This window comes from Sus scrofa, chromosome 10 (assembly GCF_000003025.6).
Source record: "Sus scrofa isolate TJ Tabasco breed Duroc chromosome 10, Sscrofa11.1, whole genome shotgun sequence".
NCBI lineage: Eukaryota > Metazoa > Chordata > Mammalia > Artiodactyla > Suidae > Sus > Sus scrofa.
The window spans coordinates 23,484,886-23,500,339 of record NC_010452.4 but is presented as its reverse complement, the minus strand read 5'-3'; the positions used below and the strand labels follow the sequence as shown (position 1 = coordinate 23,500,339).

The following is a 15,454-nucleotide window of genomic DNA, read 5'->3' as shown; positions in this document are numbered from 1 at the left end:
AGGAGCCTTCCTGCCCACGTCTCCCCCCGCTGCCCTTTCAGAAAGTTCAGGAAGTTTCCTCTGCAACACACAGGACATTGTAATTTATCAGAATGTACAAAATCTTGCCTCTCCTCAGCTCCCCTTCAAATAATCTGTGAGCTAGGAGTTCCCATCGTGGCACAGCAGTTAACAAACTAGTATCCATGAGGACGTGGGTTTGATCCCCGGCCTTGCTCAGTGGGTTAAGGATCTGGCGTTGCCATGAGCTGTGGTGTAGGTCGCAGGTGTGTCTCAGATCCTGCGTTGCTGTGGCTGTGGTGTAGGCTGGCAGCTGTAGCTCTGATTCGACCCCTAGCTTGGGAACTTCCATATGCCCAGGGTGCAGCCCTAAAAAAAGACTAAAAAATAAAAATAGAAATACAAATAATCTGTGAGCTGCCAGGATTATTTACTCAAATAAGGCACAAAAGGAGCACAGTGGGGAAGGCTGAGGGCAGGTGGGGGGAAGCAGGGATGGACACTGAGAGGGGGTGAGCCGGCGGGCCCCCTCCTCTCCACATGGACCACCCAAAAGAGTGTCCCCAGAGGGGCTGTGCCACCTTCTGTCTCCTGGGGCTACTGGCCAGGCAGTGTCTGCTGCACCCCTAGCTTCTCCCTTCCAGTTCCTGCAGATTTGGGGACTTGCTTCTGGGTGAGAGATCTGCCGGAAGGGGCGGGGTGAGCTGGCGGGAGGGGTGGGCACAAAGCTGGGCACAGGGACCAGGGCAGCCCTCCCTCCCACCTGGAAGGGGCAGAGCTCAGATCTCTGGAAGGCCAAGGAGCCCAGGCCCCAGTGCCAGTCCATCCTCAGAGGGACAGATCCCTGGCTCTGGACTTCATTTCCAAGTCCTGCCCTGGACGGGCTGAGAGAGTCTCAGAGGAGGGGTGTGTCCGCCCTCTGCCTGGTGACAGAGCAGAGCCATTCAAGCTCCTGCTCCCCCTTCTGTAAAATGGGGACAATTGCTACTTCCAGGCACCTGGAAGGCATGACTGGCACCTTGGGACGATCCAGCCCCTTGTGAGATGAAACGATGCTGTTTTGATTCCTTCAGAGGCTGGCTATTGAAGGAGCCAGATGTTAAGACGGGAGGGGCTAGGAGTTCCCTGGTGGCCTAGGGGTTAAGGATCTGGCATTGTTGCTGCTGTGTGTGGGTTCCATCCTTGGCCTGGGAACTTCCATTTGCCTTGGGTGTGGCCAAAAAGAGAAAAGGTGGGAGGAAGCTGAGCTCACAGGCATCCTGGGCCTCTCACTGGCTGTTCTTGGCACCCAGCAGGTGGCAGTGAGGGGGAAGCTCAGTACCTGTATTCACTGAGAGGGAAGACCAGGGGGTTGGGGGAAGAGGGACATGGCACTGTGACTTTAACTGTCCATCCAGGAGGCTTCTTCCTCCCTCCAGGGCCCCCACGTCTGTTCTTTCCACCCCCAGGCTGCGTGGTCTGGGGTCGGGGACAGACCTGGGCCTCCCCTCCCTCCGGGCTTCTGCTAATTCGTGTTCTGACTCAGAGTGGTGCCACCCAGTGCTGGCCTTCTCTCTGGAGCCTCCATGGCAGCTTGGAAATCAAAGAGGAGGAAAGTTACTTCATGCATCTTCAGACTGCCACCCCCTCCCCCGCCCCCGTCCCTAACTTTCCTCAAGGCAAAGGTCCCCACTGTCAGCTGTCCAAGCATCAGGAATGTGGGGGAGCTGGTGGCTGGGCAATCCAAGGACACAGATGGATTTTTTTTTTTTTTTTTTTTTTTTTTTTGCTTTTTAGGGCCGCACTTGCAGCATATGGAAGTTCCCAGGCTAGGGGTCAAATGAGAGCTACAGCTGCCGGCCTACATACACCACAGCCACAGCAACACCAGATCCGAGCCACATCTGAGACCTTCACTGCAGCCCACAGCAATGCTGGATCCTTAACCCACTGAGCAAGCCAGGAATCGAACCCACGTCTTCACGGATCCTAGTCAGGTTCGTTACCGCTGAGCCATCATGGGAATTCCAGATTGAATGTTCAAGAGATAATTTCACCCCATGCCAATGCAGGCTGTCACGGCCTTTGAAATTTCCCCAGGACCTTCGGGTAAGATTCATTGCCCAGGCTGCCTGGGGTGCCATCCTTACAGTTTTCAGCCTGGCTGCAGGTTTGGCTAGCTGGCGCTTCAGAGGTTAACCCTGTGTGGGTCCCCCCCCACCATCACCCCCATCCATCTCCTCCTATTTTTAAAGTGGGAAATGCTTCTTTGCCAGCAGCCTGCTCTGCAGTGTCTGGCTGAAGCAAGTATCTATTAAAATCCAAGGAAATGATGCATCCTCGGGGACTGGAAATCAATGCTCAGAGGCAGGGGGGTTATTTGTTAACAAGAAGTGAGTTCCTGTCGTGGCTCAGTGGTTAGTGAATCCAACTCGGAACCATGAGGTTGCAGGTTTGATCCCTGGTTGCCGTGAGCTGTGGTGTAGGTTGCAGATGCGTAGGCTGGCAATTAGACCCCTAGCCTGGGAACCTCCATATGCCGTGGTGCAGCCCTAGAAAAGACAAAAAAAAAAAAAAAAAAAGCTAAAAAAAAAAAAAAAGAATAGCAGTTCAATCTTATTTTTATTTACCATGCACATATGGCTACATGCTTATCATGAATATGTAGACTTCTATTCTTCTTCCTTTTTTTTTTTTTTTTTTTTTTTGGTCTCTTTAGGGCTGCACCTGCGGCATATGGAGATTCCCAGGCTAGGAGTCAAATCGGAGCTGTAGCCGCTGGCCTACACCACAGCCTCAGCAACACCAGATCCTTAACCCACTGAACAAGGCCGGGATCGACCATGCCTCCTCATGGATGCTGGTCAGATTCACTTCCGCTGAGCCACGATGGGAACTCCTAGACTTCTATTCTTAAGGAAGATACATACACATGAAGAATCAGTCAGTGAAAAGTTGTAGATTATTACATGAGTTAGTAAAAGATTGAGTTTCCTCATTCTAAGGGAAGGAGTGTTTTCTCAATTGAAATATGGTTGATTTACGGTATTGTGTTAGTTTAGAAAGTGACCTCTTTTGAAATCATTTTGGTAAGTGATAACATCATTATCTGCACAGATGGCACAACTGGATTTTTTTGTGTTTTGTTGTGTGTGTTTTTAGGGCCAAACCCGTGGCATATAGAAATTCCCAGGCTGGGGGTCGAATCAGAGCTAGAACTGCCAGCCTACACCACAGCCACAGCTACAGCAGATCCGAGCTGTGTCTGCAACCTACACAACAGCTCACGGCAATGCCGGATCCTTAACCCACTGAGCGAGGCCAGGGATCGAACTCACAACCTCATGGATACTTGACAGTTCATTAATGCTGAGCCTGGACAAGTCTTTAAACAGCATCCCTTTCCATCACATGGTGCTAAAGGCGGTTCAAACCTGCGTCCTCATGGATGCTCGTCAGATTTGTTTCTGCTGAGCCCCACCAGGAACTCCACAACTGGGTTGTTTTGAAAGATGTATAGATGGCGGAGACATGGGCACCACTGGAAAGGATATGCCCACCCCTCCCCACGATCTCTGGGGCCTGTTGTAACCCGCCCCTCCCCTGATGGGCACCCCTGCCAGGCTGCTCCCTGTTGGCATCTTCTAAGCTTTCACACCAAGGACTCACACAGCCTGGGTTCTTCCTGGGCAGGTTTTCTGTGATTGTCTTGCTATGTTAGGTACCCTTGTCCTGTCCCTTCCACTGCTGAGTAGCATCCATCGTGTGACAGCCAGAATCTACCCTTCATCTGTGATGGACATTTGGGCTGTTTCCAGTTTGGGGCCATGAAAAGCTGCTAGAGCATCCACATCTGAGTCCATGTGGCCCTTGGCAGCAGGTGGCTTCCTAGGACCCTCTGCTCACTGTCCCAGCCCAGCAGCTGCCAAGGCCTCTCCATCCTTCTCCACTGGGATCCGACACAGGAGGAAGCAGGAAACCAGCTTGCTTGGGTCGGAACCCCTTCTGCCTCTGGGGGGCGCGACCTTGGGCAATTCTCAGTGGCCTTGGTTTCATGGAGATGATCACTGTCTCCCTTTTCAGTGCCCTGTGTCACCGAGGACTGAGTGCCAAGGGAAAGAGTGACGTGACCAGGCCCAGGCTTTGGGTTGGGGTCAGCACAGGTGCCTCTTGACATCCACCTGCAGGACCGCTTCCTGGACCAGCGATGGGACTTTTCTTTTTTCTTTTTTTTTGTCTTTTTGCCATTTCTTGGGCTGCTCCCGAGGCATATGGAGGTTCCCAGGCTAGGGGTCGAACGGGAGCCATAGCTGCCAGCCTATGCCAGAGCCACAGTGATGCGGGATCCAAGCCACATCTGCAGCCTCCACCACAGCTCACAGCAACGCCGGATCCTTAACCCACTGAGCAAGGCCAGGGATCGAACCCGCGACCTCATGGTTCCCAGTCGGATTCGTCAATCATTGAGCCACAATGGGAACTCCCAGACTTTTCTAATTGCTTCTCAGAGTGGATTCTGAGGGTCCCCCAAGGCACAGCCCAGCTGGCCGAAGGTGGACATGAAACTGTGCTCGTTTCTAAGTCCCTAGGGCCCAGCAATCTGCGAGCATTATGGGGATGGGGCCAGGTGGAGGCAGAGAGGTCGCTGTCCCCTCCGCCTGCCTGCAAGGGTCTGAGTTGCCCAGGAGCCCCAGCGCCCTCCATGCGTCTGAGGTAAGCAGGCAGCATCCTGGAAGGCTCTGAGCCCCTTGGCACCTGCACAGACCGGAATTCTGGCTCCGAGCTCTACTCAGGATGAACATCAGTCAGGGCAGGGCGGGCTGGCTCTGCCAAGGCAGCCCACAGCTCATGATTTCAGAGGCTTCGAACAATAAGTTCATTTCTCACATACGCTCCAGAAACAACATGAACCTGGCGTAAGGTGCCAGGGTGCGGAGCTTCCATGGAGATGTGGTACCGGTCCTGCCCACATTGGGCTAAGGATATCACAGGCCACCCCTGACATGACAGGGAGGCCACGCCAGCCCGCCTTGTGCCACAAGGCGGAGGGCCGGAAATATTTGGTGGAAAGCAAAATGACCGCGACGCCAGCCAAGTGACCTCTGAGCCCATTTCCTCTTCTGCAAAATGAGGGCAAACAGTATTTGATCCCAATTGTTGTGAGGATTCAAAGAGGAAACCCTTGACACAGGGGAGCACCGGGGTGAGTAAAATAAAACTCAGATGCCTCCCAGGTGGCCCCCATCCGTGATCTGACCCTCCCGCCTCCAAGGGCCCCTCCATGGAGAGGCCAGCAGAGCCTGGACGCTGTCCCCTCCCAGATCGGCGCTGACCCCTCGGGCAGGCAGACTTCACCCCGTGTCCTCACTTCCTGTCCCTCAAAGGATGTCTTGTGACAGATTCGCCCTCTGTGCTGTCAGAGGGCAGGGGCGCACAGACGGGATGGAGCGTCTGGGGGAAACGAAGGAAATTCATCTCCATCCTGTGAGAGGAGCCTTGAGCTGGTGGCCCAACCCAGGTCACCCCATTTTGACCTCATAATAGCCCTGTGATGAGCGGGTGTGGCAGTCCTCATTTTGAGGGGAACGTCGCCAGGGGCAGTTACATAACTTGCCCCAGGTCCCACAGCTCCAAGTAGCAGAGCTGGAACGAGCCCAGATCTCTGACCCGGAGACGCCACCCTCCAGCTCCGTCTTCTGTGACTCGGGTTCATGCAAACCGTAAACTCACATGTGGCCCCGTCTCGTGTTCAGCCTTGAGGTCCTACCATGCTGTGGTGGGAACTGCCCCCTCGGGGACGCCTAGGGCCAGCTCAGCAGTCACTGTGAGACTCTGGACACGTCTTGTCTCCTCTCTGGGCCTCATTTCTGCACCTGAAAATGACGCGGTTGAACCAGAGACTCTTGGGCTCCAGGTTTCTGGGATGTGGCGACTTGCCTGCACCCACATCCTCGGTGGCCCTAAGCCTGCATTCTGAGAAAGCGCTGCAGAGCAGGAAGATGGACAGCGATCCCGTGCTTGAGGATATGTGGTGTATCAAACCCTTGCTAACATTAGAAACCAAAAATAGTTGCTTTTTCTCTATTTTTTCCTAAAGCCTTGGGGGGGAGTTGTAATCCGCAGGGCTCTCTCTTCTCTGCTATTTATAACAAATTCTGGTTTCCTCTAAGTCTGTCTCCTGCAGCAGAGGAAGTCAGGCTGAGCCCTCGCTGGGCTGAGGCCCCTGTGTCTGCACCCCGATAGCCCCTGTCTGGGGTTCTGAGCCCAGGTGCCAGGCAGGGCTGGGGCTGGAAGCCAGGAACCCTGAACTCCCCATCCCTAGAAGTTGAAGTCAGCGCTCAGAGTTCCCCCCAATGCCAGTGCCTGGTGCTAATTCTAAAGGGGAACCACAGGACGGATTCAAGTTCAGAAACCACCTCTGCATCATTTCTAGGGCCTAAGGACAGCTCTTGGGTGTGCGGATTTGTTACTATAGGGTTGCTGTGAGAACGAGGGATCCGGGCTCTTGGATGGCTGCCCCCAGTTGCTGCTGGAGTATTTTCAACACAGCAGCGTGGGAGTTTCCCAACTCAGAGAGGGCCCCCCAACTCCTCAGGCTCCCATCTGCCCAGACGCCCACCGCTCCCTGCCAACAGCTCCTGTCAGCAGAGGTGATGGGGGCCCAAGACGCCTGGGGGAGGAGCTCGGCTCAACTCCAACTCCTGTCCCGTGGGGGAGGAGGGCCAAACATGGGCTAGCATGCATGCATCTGTGTGTGTGTGTGTGTGTGTGTGTGTGTGTGTGTGTGTGTTGGGGGTGGAGGGACACATGCATACGGGCAGCTGATGTAGAGAAGCCTTAGGATTTGGGAAGGAGGAAAAAGGAGAAGCAAACAGGAGGCAGAGGGGGTGGAGTGGGAATGTACAGAGGAGGAAGCTGGGCGCTGCTGAGGCTGGACACAGGCTGACAGGGCAGGCACATCCTAGTGCCAGCCCCCCCCCAACCCCCCCGCCACGCTGACTCTCTTAACTAAATCTGCCCAGGCTGCAGTTTAAGCCTCTTCACTACCAACTCAGATCCCTGTCTGATTTCCTCGCCTCCAGCAGCAGCGCCCGAGAGGCAGCCGCCCAGAGGCCCTGACCTCTGGGAGGCTTGAGTTTCCAGCACACGTGCCTCCCAGCTCCTCCTGGTTCGACACCCCTGTGACCTGGAGGGATGTGGAGGGGGTGGGGGCAGCGCTTCTGGCGCCATTTCCCAGCAGTGAATCTATGAGTCAGAAGGGTCACCTACTCTCAGAAGTCAGAGGGGACTTCCTGGAGGCAGGAAACCAGAGTTGGGCCCTGGAGAAGCCCAGAGTCTTGTGGGCAGGAGGGCAGCTTTGCAAAATACCGCACGAGCCTCCAAGAGGACAAAGCCTGGAGTCAAAGCCTGTGTCAGCCCAGCTCTGTCCACCAGCCCAGCTCCCGTCCCTGCACAGCTACTGGAAGGGATCTGGGAAGCCTGGAACCGGATGCAAAGTTCAAATCCGGGATCTGCCGCTTATATGCTGGGTGAGACTCAGTTTCCCCATCAGCAAAAATTAAAAAGAATACAGCCTAGCTCACAAGGTCATGAGCATGAAATGAGAACATCCACGTCGGGCTCCTTGCTGGTTGGAGAAGCTCCTCTCATATTAGTCTCCGCCCATCTCTCACTTTGGTTGGATGGACTCAACACTCTGCTGGCCTCCTGCCCCGGGAGGGGCAACTGCTGGCCCCAGAGAGCCCGTCCTCCAGATTCAAATGCTAGTGAAAGGTGTGGGGTCCCCCCCAGGACCTTCCCTATCCCCCTGCCCCTCCTCCATCCTGGAAACTGCTGGCAGCTGCCGCCTGTTTGCCAGAGGATGGGGTGGAGGTGGGGAATGGGTTTGCTCTTGAAATTACTTTGGTTTGGGGGCTACGGATGGAGCAGTCATCTGTGGGGTGGGTGGGGGGAGGGAACGAGAGGAGAGTGGCACCCCAGACACTGCTCATCCCCTAACCCACAGGCTTTTCAAAATCTCCGATGTGGTTTCATCAGCTGAGGGTGATGCAAGAGGCCTGGAGCCAGGCTCCCCTTCCTCCCTTCCCCTAGAGAGCTTCTTCCACATCTGGAGCTGCAGCTGGGTCCTCCTCTTGGGCTCCTTCCAGGGAAGGGAGCTGGCTGAAGTGAGAAAAGGGAGGGCAGCTGGTGAGGGGCCCCGTGAATGGCCCCAATGTTGGAGGTGGGGGGCAGGGAGACGGGCGAGCTCAGAGGGAGGAGAGGGGGACTGGAAAGGCACCTCCGACTTTCCAGGGCAGCCTCCTCCATCACCGGGCCCGGGGCTCCCTTAGTCTTAAAACCCACTTGAAGGCAGAAGGCAGCAGCCCTCAGTACCCCCCTCCCACTGCCTCCCCCTCAGCCTCTACTCAGGTGCCTGGAGCTGAGTACTCCCTTTGTTTCTGTCCCCCAGGGGCAGCTCAGGCCTCCCACACTTACCCTCTGCCCCAAGGCCACTCAAGCAAAGGGGTAGGGGGAAGGGGGTCATCTATGGGTCAAAAAAGTCACTGGAGCCTCGTGGTCTCGCCGAAGGGAGGGGGGGACATCGGGGCTAGGAACTTGGCCCCAGATCAACCTGAGATGAACTTTAAAAGCTGCAGGGTGTGGGTGGAGGGAATTTCAGTGAGACAGTAGCAAGAAACCCCCTCCGTAAAAGTTGGCAATTCACTGTAATACATGCAGAAGGGAGGCTTTCCCGGCGGGCGCCTTCAGAACACAAAACCGCCAGTCGCTGGGAGACGCTCAGCAGAGAAGCCCTAGGCCGGGAGACCGGGTTCTTACCCACGCTTAGCCACTAACTCCTGTGTGACCTTGGTAGTTCCCCTCTCTACGTCCAGGCTTCCGCATTTAGGAGCGGGGGTCCCACAGAGGCTGCAGGTGTGCATCCCTGGGGGCCTAGGCTCCAGCGTGGTCAATTCTCGGCCGGCGTCCTTCCAAGCCCCAACCCTGGCCATCCAACCAACCCCCCCAACAAGTGCGTGGACGCGAGCCGAGGGGTCCCTTTAAAGGCTCCGGCCAGCCCCTGCTGCCGGCTCTGGCCTACGATTGGTGGGGCGGGCCCAGGGGCGGGGCTAGGGCGGAGCCGAGGCTGATTCGGGGGCGGAGCCTTCGCCGGGCCGGCCCCCGCCCCCTTTGTTCCGCGGCTGCAGGCGGCGCGGCGGGGCCGGAGGTGCGCGCGCGGCAGCCGCGCGGTTGGAAGCGGGTCGCGCCGCGGGCTGTCATCTGGCTCCGCGCCGCCGCCCGATGGCGCGAGGGGGCGCGCGGGCCTGGTTCCGGAGAGCCTCCCCCAGCCGCGGGTGAGCCCTCCGCCGGCCCCCGCGAGTATGTCACCTCCAGCCGCAGCAGCCTCCGTCCGCAGCACCCGCGCCCCCGCCTCCCGCAGCCGCAGCCGCCGCCCGGGGCATCGGCCCCCAGACCCCCGCCCCTGATCGACGCGGGACCCAGCGCCGGAGCACCATGGCCGGCCAGGGGGACTGCTGCGTCAAGGTGGCCGTCAGGTAGGACGGGCGGAGGGGCGCGTGCGCCGAGGGCTCGGCTTTGTCTCGCGTGGGCGCGGGACTGGACCCCGGAGTCCCGGGGCACCGTTCGACCCACCGCCGGCGCCCGCTGAGGTCCGGCGGGCCGGGCTGGAAGGCGCCGCGGGCTGGAGGGCGCCTCGTGCTGGCCTGGCCCCCGCAGAGATCCGCGGTCCCGGGGCGGCTGAAGGTGGCTTTGTTTGGGTGGTAATTTCGAGACCCTCTTGGGAGCCCTTAATGATCAGAAAATCGAATAAACAAGGAAATCCGGTATTTCACACCCAGCCCTGGCCCAGGCCAGAGCGTCTGTGTGTTTCCTCTTCGCCTCCCCACGGGCTGCTGTCTCATGCGGGGACGTTGGATGGGGGGATATTTCCCCGCATCCGCATGGGCCAGCCGGTTCTGCCCGCTCTTTCCAGCTGGGAAGGCAGCACGCCACCCGGGGCTGGTTCCACAGACAAAGATCGAGTGCAGGACGAATGGGAGGGCTGGGATGGGGCCTTGGCCCTCCTAGGGGAGTGGCGGCTTTGGAGAGAGCCTGGGGCCGGGGAGGAAGGATGGGGTGTATCTGAGGTTCTGCCTCTGAGAGGGCAGGATGCTGATGCCAATCCTAAGGCCCTCAGACAGAACCGACTAGGGGAGAGCCTCAGTGGCTTACCTGGGACTTAAAGGGACATCCTGGCAGAAGTGAGGTGGGCAGAGGACAGGACACCCAGAGGTGCAGGGTGAGAGAGACGGTGTTCTTTGTGTTGGGTGGGGATGCTTCACACCACGGGCGTCACTCTTCCGGTTTTTGATTTGGTTTTTTCTCTCTGAGAGGCTCTCTTGGTGGGAGAGTGCCAATCTGGGACTGGTCACCAGCACAGGCAGTGGTACAGAGCATCACCCAGCCCTGTGTGACAGGGTGGGGTCTGCATCCCGGTCCAGGGTGGGTCTGAGACAGGTCTTTAAGCTTCCTTGGTTGTAAGTGACCCAGATTCTAGGTTTCCGAGGCCATCACTCTGAGATGCCCTTTCTGCTCCAGGACAGGTGCCCCTCCCCCCAACCCCAGACACCTGGCCAGCCCTCTGCAGCCCCAGAGAGGGTCAGTGGACCGCTGATCATAGCTCTGGGGTTGAAGGAGAGCTGCCCAGGTGCCTTTCCCCCTGCACTCCCCGCTGCAGTCAGAGTATTGCTGGGCCCTGGACAGCCCCAGACAAAGAGGGGCCGCAAGGTGCCTGATGGGCCGCCCAGGGCGGGGCCGCTGCAGGGCTGACTTGGTGGCGGGATCCTATAGAAGCCTAGGGCCATGTGCACGGTGGGGTTGGGAGTGAGAAATGTAAATGAGACAGCTGCAGCAGAGTGGGGGAGCCTGGGCATCATAAAAGGGAAAGTGAAATCCGGCTGGGAGGAAGGGGGCTCGGGGTGCCCCTCCCAAGGGGCTTTCCTTCAGACTCCATCTTACTGGAGAGAGCCGAACAAAGCCCCCCTCCCCCACCTCCGTCAGGGCCCCCAGGCTCGACTGGGGCGTGGTAAGGTGGGGGGAAGCCCCTGGCCTTGGCCCTCTGTGCACAGGAGTGAGGGACAGCTGGTGTCCCCTTCCCACCACCATCACCAGAAGGTTCCCAGGACCCGTCCCACTTAGAGGGCATTGTGCCTGCCCACATCTCCCAGCAGGAGGCGTCATCTCTGCTTCCACTTGCCCTGGGGGTCCAGATGCCCTCACCCCTTACCTCCCTTGCTGATCTGGATGGAAGGGTGAGGAGGTTTGAGCATCAGAAGAGTCAGGCTTTCAGGGGTTCCTGGAAGGTGAAGGTCCCGCCCATGCCCCCCTCCAACCCCAGCAGAGTGTCCAGCCCGGTACACGCCAGACCTCAGTGGGCAGCTGCCCGTGGAAGGCAGACAATGCCTGGACAGCACCCAGTTTCCAATCAAAGAGCTGAGGACAGGACTGGACTGGGGCTGGGGCTGGGACCGGGAGCAGATGGTGCCACTGGGGGGCTGCAGGGGAGAGGTCTTCATGTCTTGGGATCTCCACCTTTCCCTACCCTCGGAAATCACTTGTCCCACTTAAAGGGCTGGGTGGTGGGCCAGAGCAGGGCACTGCTGGGAAGGCCAAGGATTTGGCATTGCCAAGGGCCTGCTGGGCACCACATTCAGCTGTCTTTCTGACTTGCTGAAAGCCCTTTCTTATCTCTGAGTCCTCATGAGAATAATTTATGGCCAGCCCTGGGGCCGAACTCTTAAGACCGGGAGGCTTGGAAGGAGACAGACTTGGTCTGGTGTGTGTGTGTGTGTGTGTGTGTGTGGAGGTCAGGGGCTGCTAGCCTAGGGAAGAAGTGCCATGCCCAGGGCCCTTGGCCTTGTCACCTCTGGATGAGGGTCAATGCTGGCTGTCTGCAGATCGCTGTGGAGGAGGGGGAGGCCAAGGCTGGGCAGGGCCAGGGGTGGCCACTTCAGGACTTTCTCGGGACCTGGGGCAGTGGGATAAGAGAGAAGGTTAAGATGTGAGCAGACCCCAAAGCTCCACCCCAGGCCACCCTGGAGTCTACCCGGCTGCCTCTGAACTCTGCACCAGGGATTGGCAGGCCAGCCCCTCCAGCCTGCCCTGTGATCCCTTTATCCATTAATCCCCTTGTAGATAAGGACTCAGCTCCCTGGGCCCTCAGCTGGCTGCCAGGGAGGTGGGGGGCAGCCTCTACCTGGGGTGGGGGTTTGCAGGGTGATGCTGGGGAGAGCTGACCTGCCTGCAGAAATGCAGGCCTGCCTAGTAGGGGTGGGGGGAGAAGGGGAAGGGGGTGGCGGTGAAGAAATGCAAGCAGGCAAAGTCGAGACTGGGGAAGGAAGTCAGGTCACGTGGTGTGTTTCTTTAAAACTAAGACCCTTTCAAGCCCCAGCTCTGAGCCCCCAGCATGAGGGGAGCCCTCAGTGTGGCCTAACCCCCTCTCCCCTTATCTTTGCCTGGTTTCCTTAAGTTTCCTTCCTTCGTCAGCTAAGAAGGGGGGTGAGCTCTTGGGGCCCCCAGCCCTCCATCCCTGGACACCACAGGGTCAGGCAGGGGCTGGGACACGCCAGTCAGGAGCCCAGGGGCAGTGCTGGATGGCAACCTCCCCCCCCACCCGCCTTGCTGCCTCCCAGGGGTTACACCTGCAGTTAATGCCCTGGCTCCAGGCTCCTGTGAAGTCAGTGTCTGAATTTTGAATCAAGAGAATTGATGGCTTGAGACAAAGACACTGGAGACAGAAAAAACTGAGTGAGGCTGGGGTTGCGGTGCTTTTGGAGCTCCCCCCTTGCTCTGACAGAGCCCAGAGCCACTCAGGGCCACCCAGTGCCCTCTGCGGCCCCTGTTGATCAGTTCAGAGCTGGGAAACAGAGGCCCAGGCAGAGGAGACCTGAGCCGTCTCGGGGTGGCCTCCTGCAGCAGAAATAGGGCTTATGTCATCACCAGGAAGCGGAGTGTAGAAACCACAAGGCCCCGGAAACGTGCCCCTGCCCTGCACGCCTGATTGGCTCTCAGCCTTTGAAGACCTCATGGGGCGGGGTCGGCAGGGGCTGAGGAAGTGGCAGAATGACATGTGCCTGGCACTCTTACCCTTAGGGCTCTGGGGCAGAGGGCAGGGCTGGGGCCCACGAAGTGCATCATTCCCTGGGTCATGGGGGTCATGGGGTTCCCTTTCTGTTTCTCCTTCTGGGCCTCAGTTTTGCCCGCTGTAGAATGGGAACGGCCGGCTTGATCTGGTTTGTTCATCTGGGAAGAGCAGCACTTTGGATGCAGGGAAGGTAGGATCCTTAAAGGCTGAGTCCTGGGGAGTTGAGTTTGAATGAAATGTTTTAAAAACAAGCCCTGGAGCTCCCATCGTGGCTCAGGGGAAATGACTATGACTAGCCTCCATGAGGACGCAGGTTCGATCCCTGGCCTCGATCAGTGGGTTAAGGATCCGGCGCGTTGCCGTGAGCTGTGGTGTAGGTTGTAGGTTGTGGCTCAGATCTGATGTTGCTGTGGCTGTGGCATAGGCTGGTGGCTACAGCTCTGATTCAACCCCTAGCCTGGGAACCTCCAGGCATGGGTACGGCCCTAAAAAGCAAGTAAATAAACAAATAAATAAATAAATAAATAAAAAGAAGCCCTAACCCAAAGCATACCTAAGAGGTATCTGGGTTAATCCACAGTTACTGTTAGGTAAAAAGAATTCACCTCGAGGAGTTCCCGTTGTGGCACAGTGATTAACGAATCCAACTAGGAACCATGGGGTTGCAGGTTGGATCCCTGGCCTTGCTCAGTGGGTTAAGGATCCAGCATTGCCATGAGCTGTGGTGTAGGTTGCAGACATGGCTCGGATCCTGCATTGCTGTGACTGTGGCGTAGGCCGGTGGCTACGGCTCCGATTAGACCCTTAGCCTGGGAACCTCCATATGCCGTGGGTACAGCCCTAGAAAAGGCAAAAAGACAAAAAAAAAAAAAAAAAAAAAAAAAAGAAAGAAAAAGAATTCACCTCAAGCCGGGATTGACTGATTGACTGATTGATTGATTGACTGACTGCAGGAGGGACACTGAGCTGGGAGAGGGCTGAGCACTTACTTCCTGCACACTCCATGTGTGCCAGACGTTGTGGTGTTGTCCCACTCAGCCCCATGGGAGCCCGTCGAGGTGATGGATGTCATTCCCATTGGAGAGATGAGCACAGGTTCACAGCACCAATGGAGGCATCTGAACTTGAGCTTGAATGTGAACCCAGTCCATCTCCTTCTAGGCACATGCTCCTCGCACAGGGGATTAGCTCTTTGCTGTGGTCCCTGTGCCACTGATTCCTCCTTCCTCCGATGCTTTCTGCGTACAGTTGCTGTGACTGTGAACGTGGGAGGTGCTTGGGGAGGCCTGTGGGGCTGTGCACATGTGACGAGTGAGGCGGTCCGGGCCTTCCTTATGGGGCTGCCTGTCCCCGTGTGCCCTTGGCTCCCCACCCGTGCTGGCCGCCCCTGCATTTGGGGTGCTCCTCCCTCTCCACTGCATGGGAGCCTCCCTTTTTCACGCAGCTAGCTGCCCGTGGAATCTGTTTTCCTTCCTAAGTGCCACCTTGACCCTCCCCAAGGAAGTTCTGGGATAGCCAAGTGTCCTCTCACTGCCCTCAACCCCAGTGTCCTTGGGCTCCTCTCAGTTTAACCTCCAGACAGGCAGCTACTTAGGAGGAAGCAGGGCCTGAGAGGCTGCTGGGCTGGGCTGATCAGCTACACCTCTGTCCCCTGGTGGGGGAAGGGATGGGGAGTGGGGGGATTGGAGGTGAGGCGGTCATAGAGCTTGTGGGGGATGCTGGCGGGTGGCAGCACCGTTGGCTGCAGGGTCCTTTCCTCTGGGGCAGGCCCTCTCCCCGTCAGCTGTTCTGGAATGCAATGCCACCGAGTCCTGTCCCTCTGCTGTCCTCACTGGAAGCCTCCATCACAGCCACCTCTCCTTCCTCTAGGCTGGACTGGTCCTTCCTGAGGCTGGAGTTAAGGTGCCCTGAGGGAACCCGGGCCAGTGGATGGGGAGAGGCCCAGGCCCCGCACGGCCGGCTGCTCAGGCCAGGCGCCTGTTGCTGTGCATTCCTCAGCAGGGGAGGGTCCCCAGGGCCCAGTCCCCACTGAGCTGTCCCTACCAGATGCAGATGCCGGCACAGCTCAGGGCTCTGCAGCGTCTCCTGGGAGGTCATGGGAAACCCCTGCCAGATGCCCCGGAGGCGGGGGGGAGGCGCGAGAGTGATGCTGAGCAAGTCTGAGCAGAACGCCCCTTCCCAGGCCCGGCTGCCTGCGTGGCAAAGGACAGGGTCTCCCCCCACCCCCACCCCGGCTCCTCCTTGCACCCCTGCTCCAGCCCCTGCCACCCCACCCACTCTGTCCAGCTGCTTCCTCCCCTGTGCCCACTTTAGCGTTTCCGGGGTCTTAAGCTCAGCTGAGGTCCTGAACCCAGC

The 15,454-nt window shown here is 57.9% G+C and overlaps 1 protein-coding gene across 1 annotated transcript in view; it reads left to right on the top strand.

The window, feature by feature from the left end:
• The window catches only part of KIF21B (kinesin family member 21B), a 46,085-nt gene continuing 39,889 nt past the window's right edge, over nt 9,259-15,454 (top strand). Inside the window, 2 exon segments of the mRNA XM_021064269.1 lie at nt 9,259-9,294; nt 9,352-9,512. Of these exon segments, the coding sequence (XP_020919928.1) occupies nt 9,259-9,294; nt 9,352-9,512 (197 nt within the window).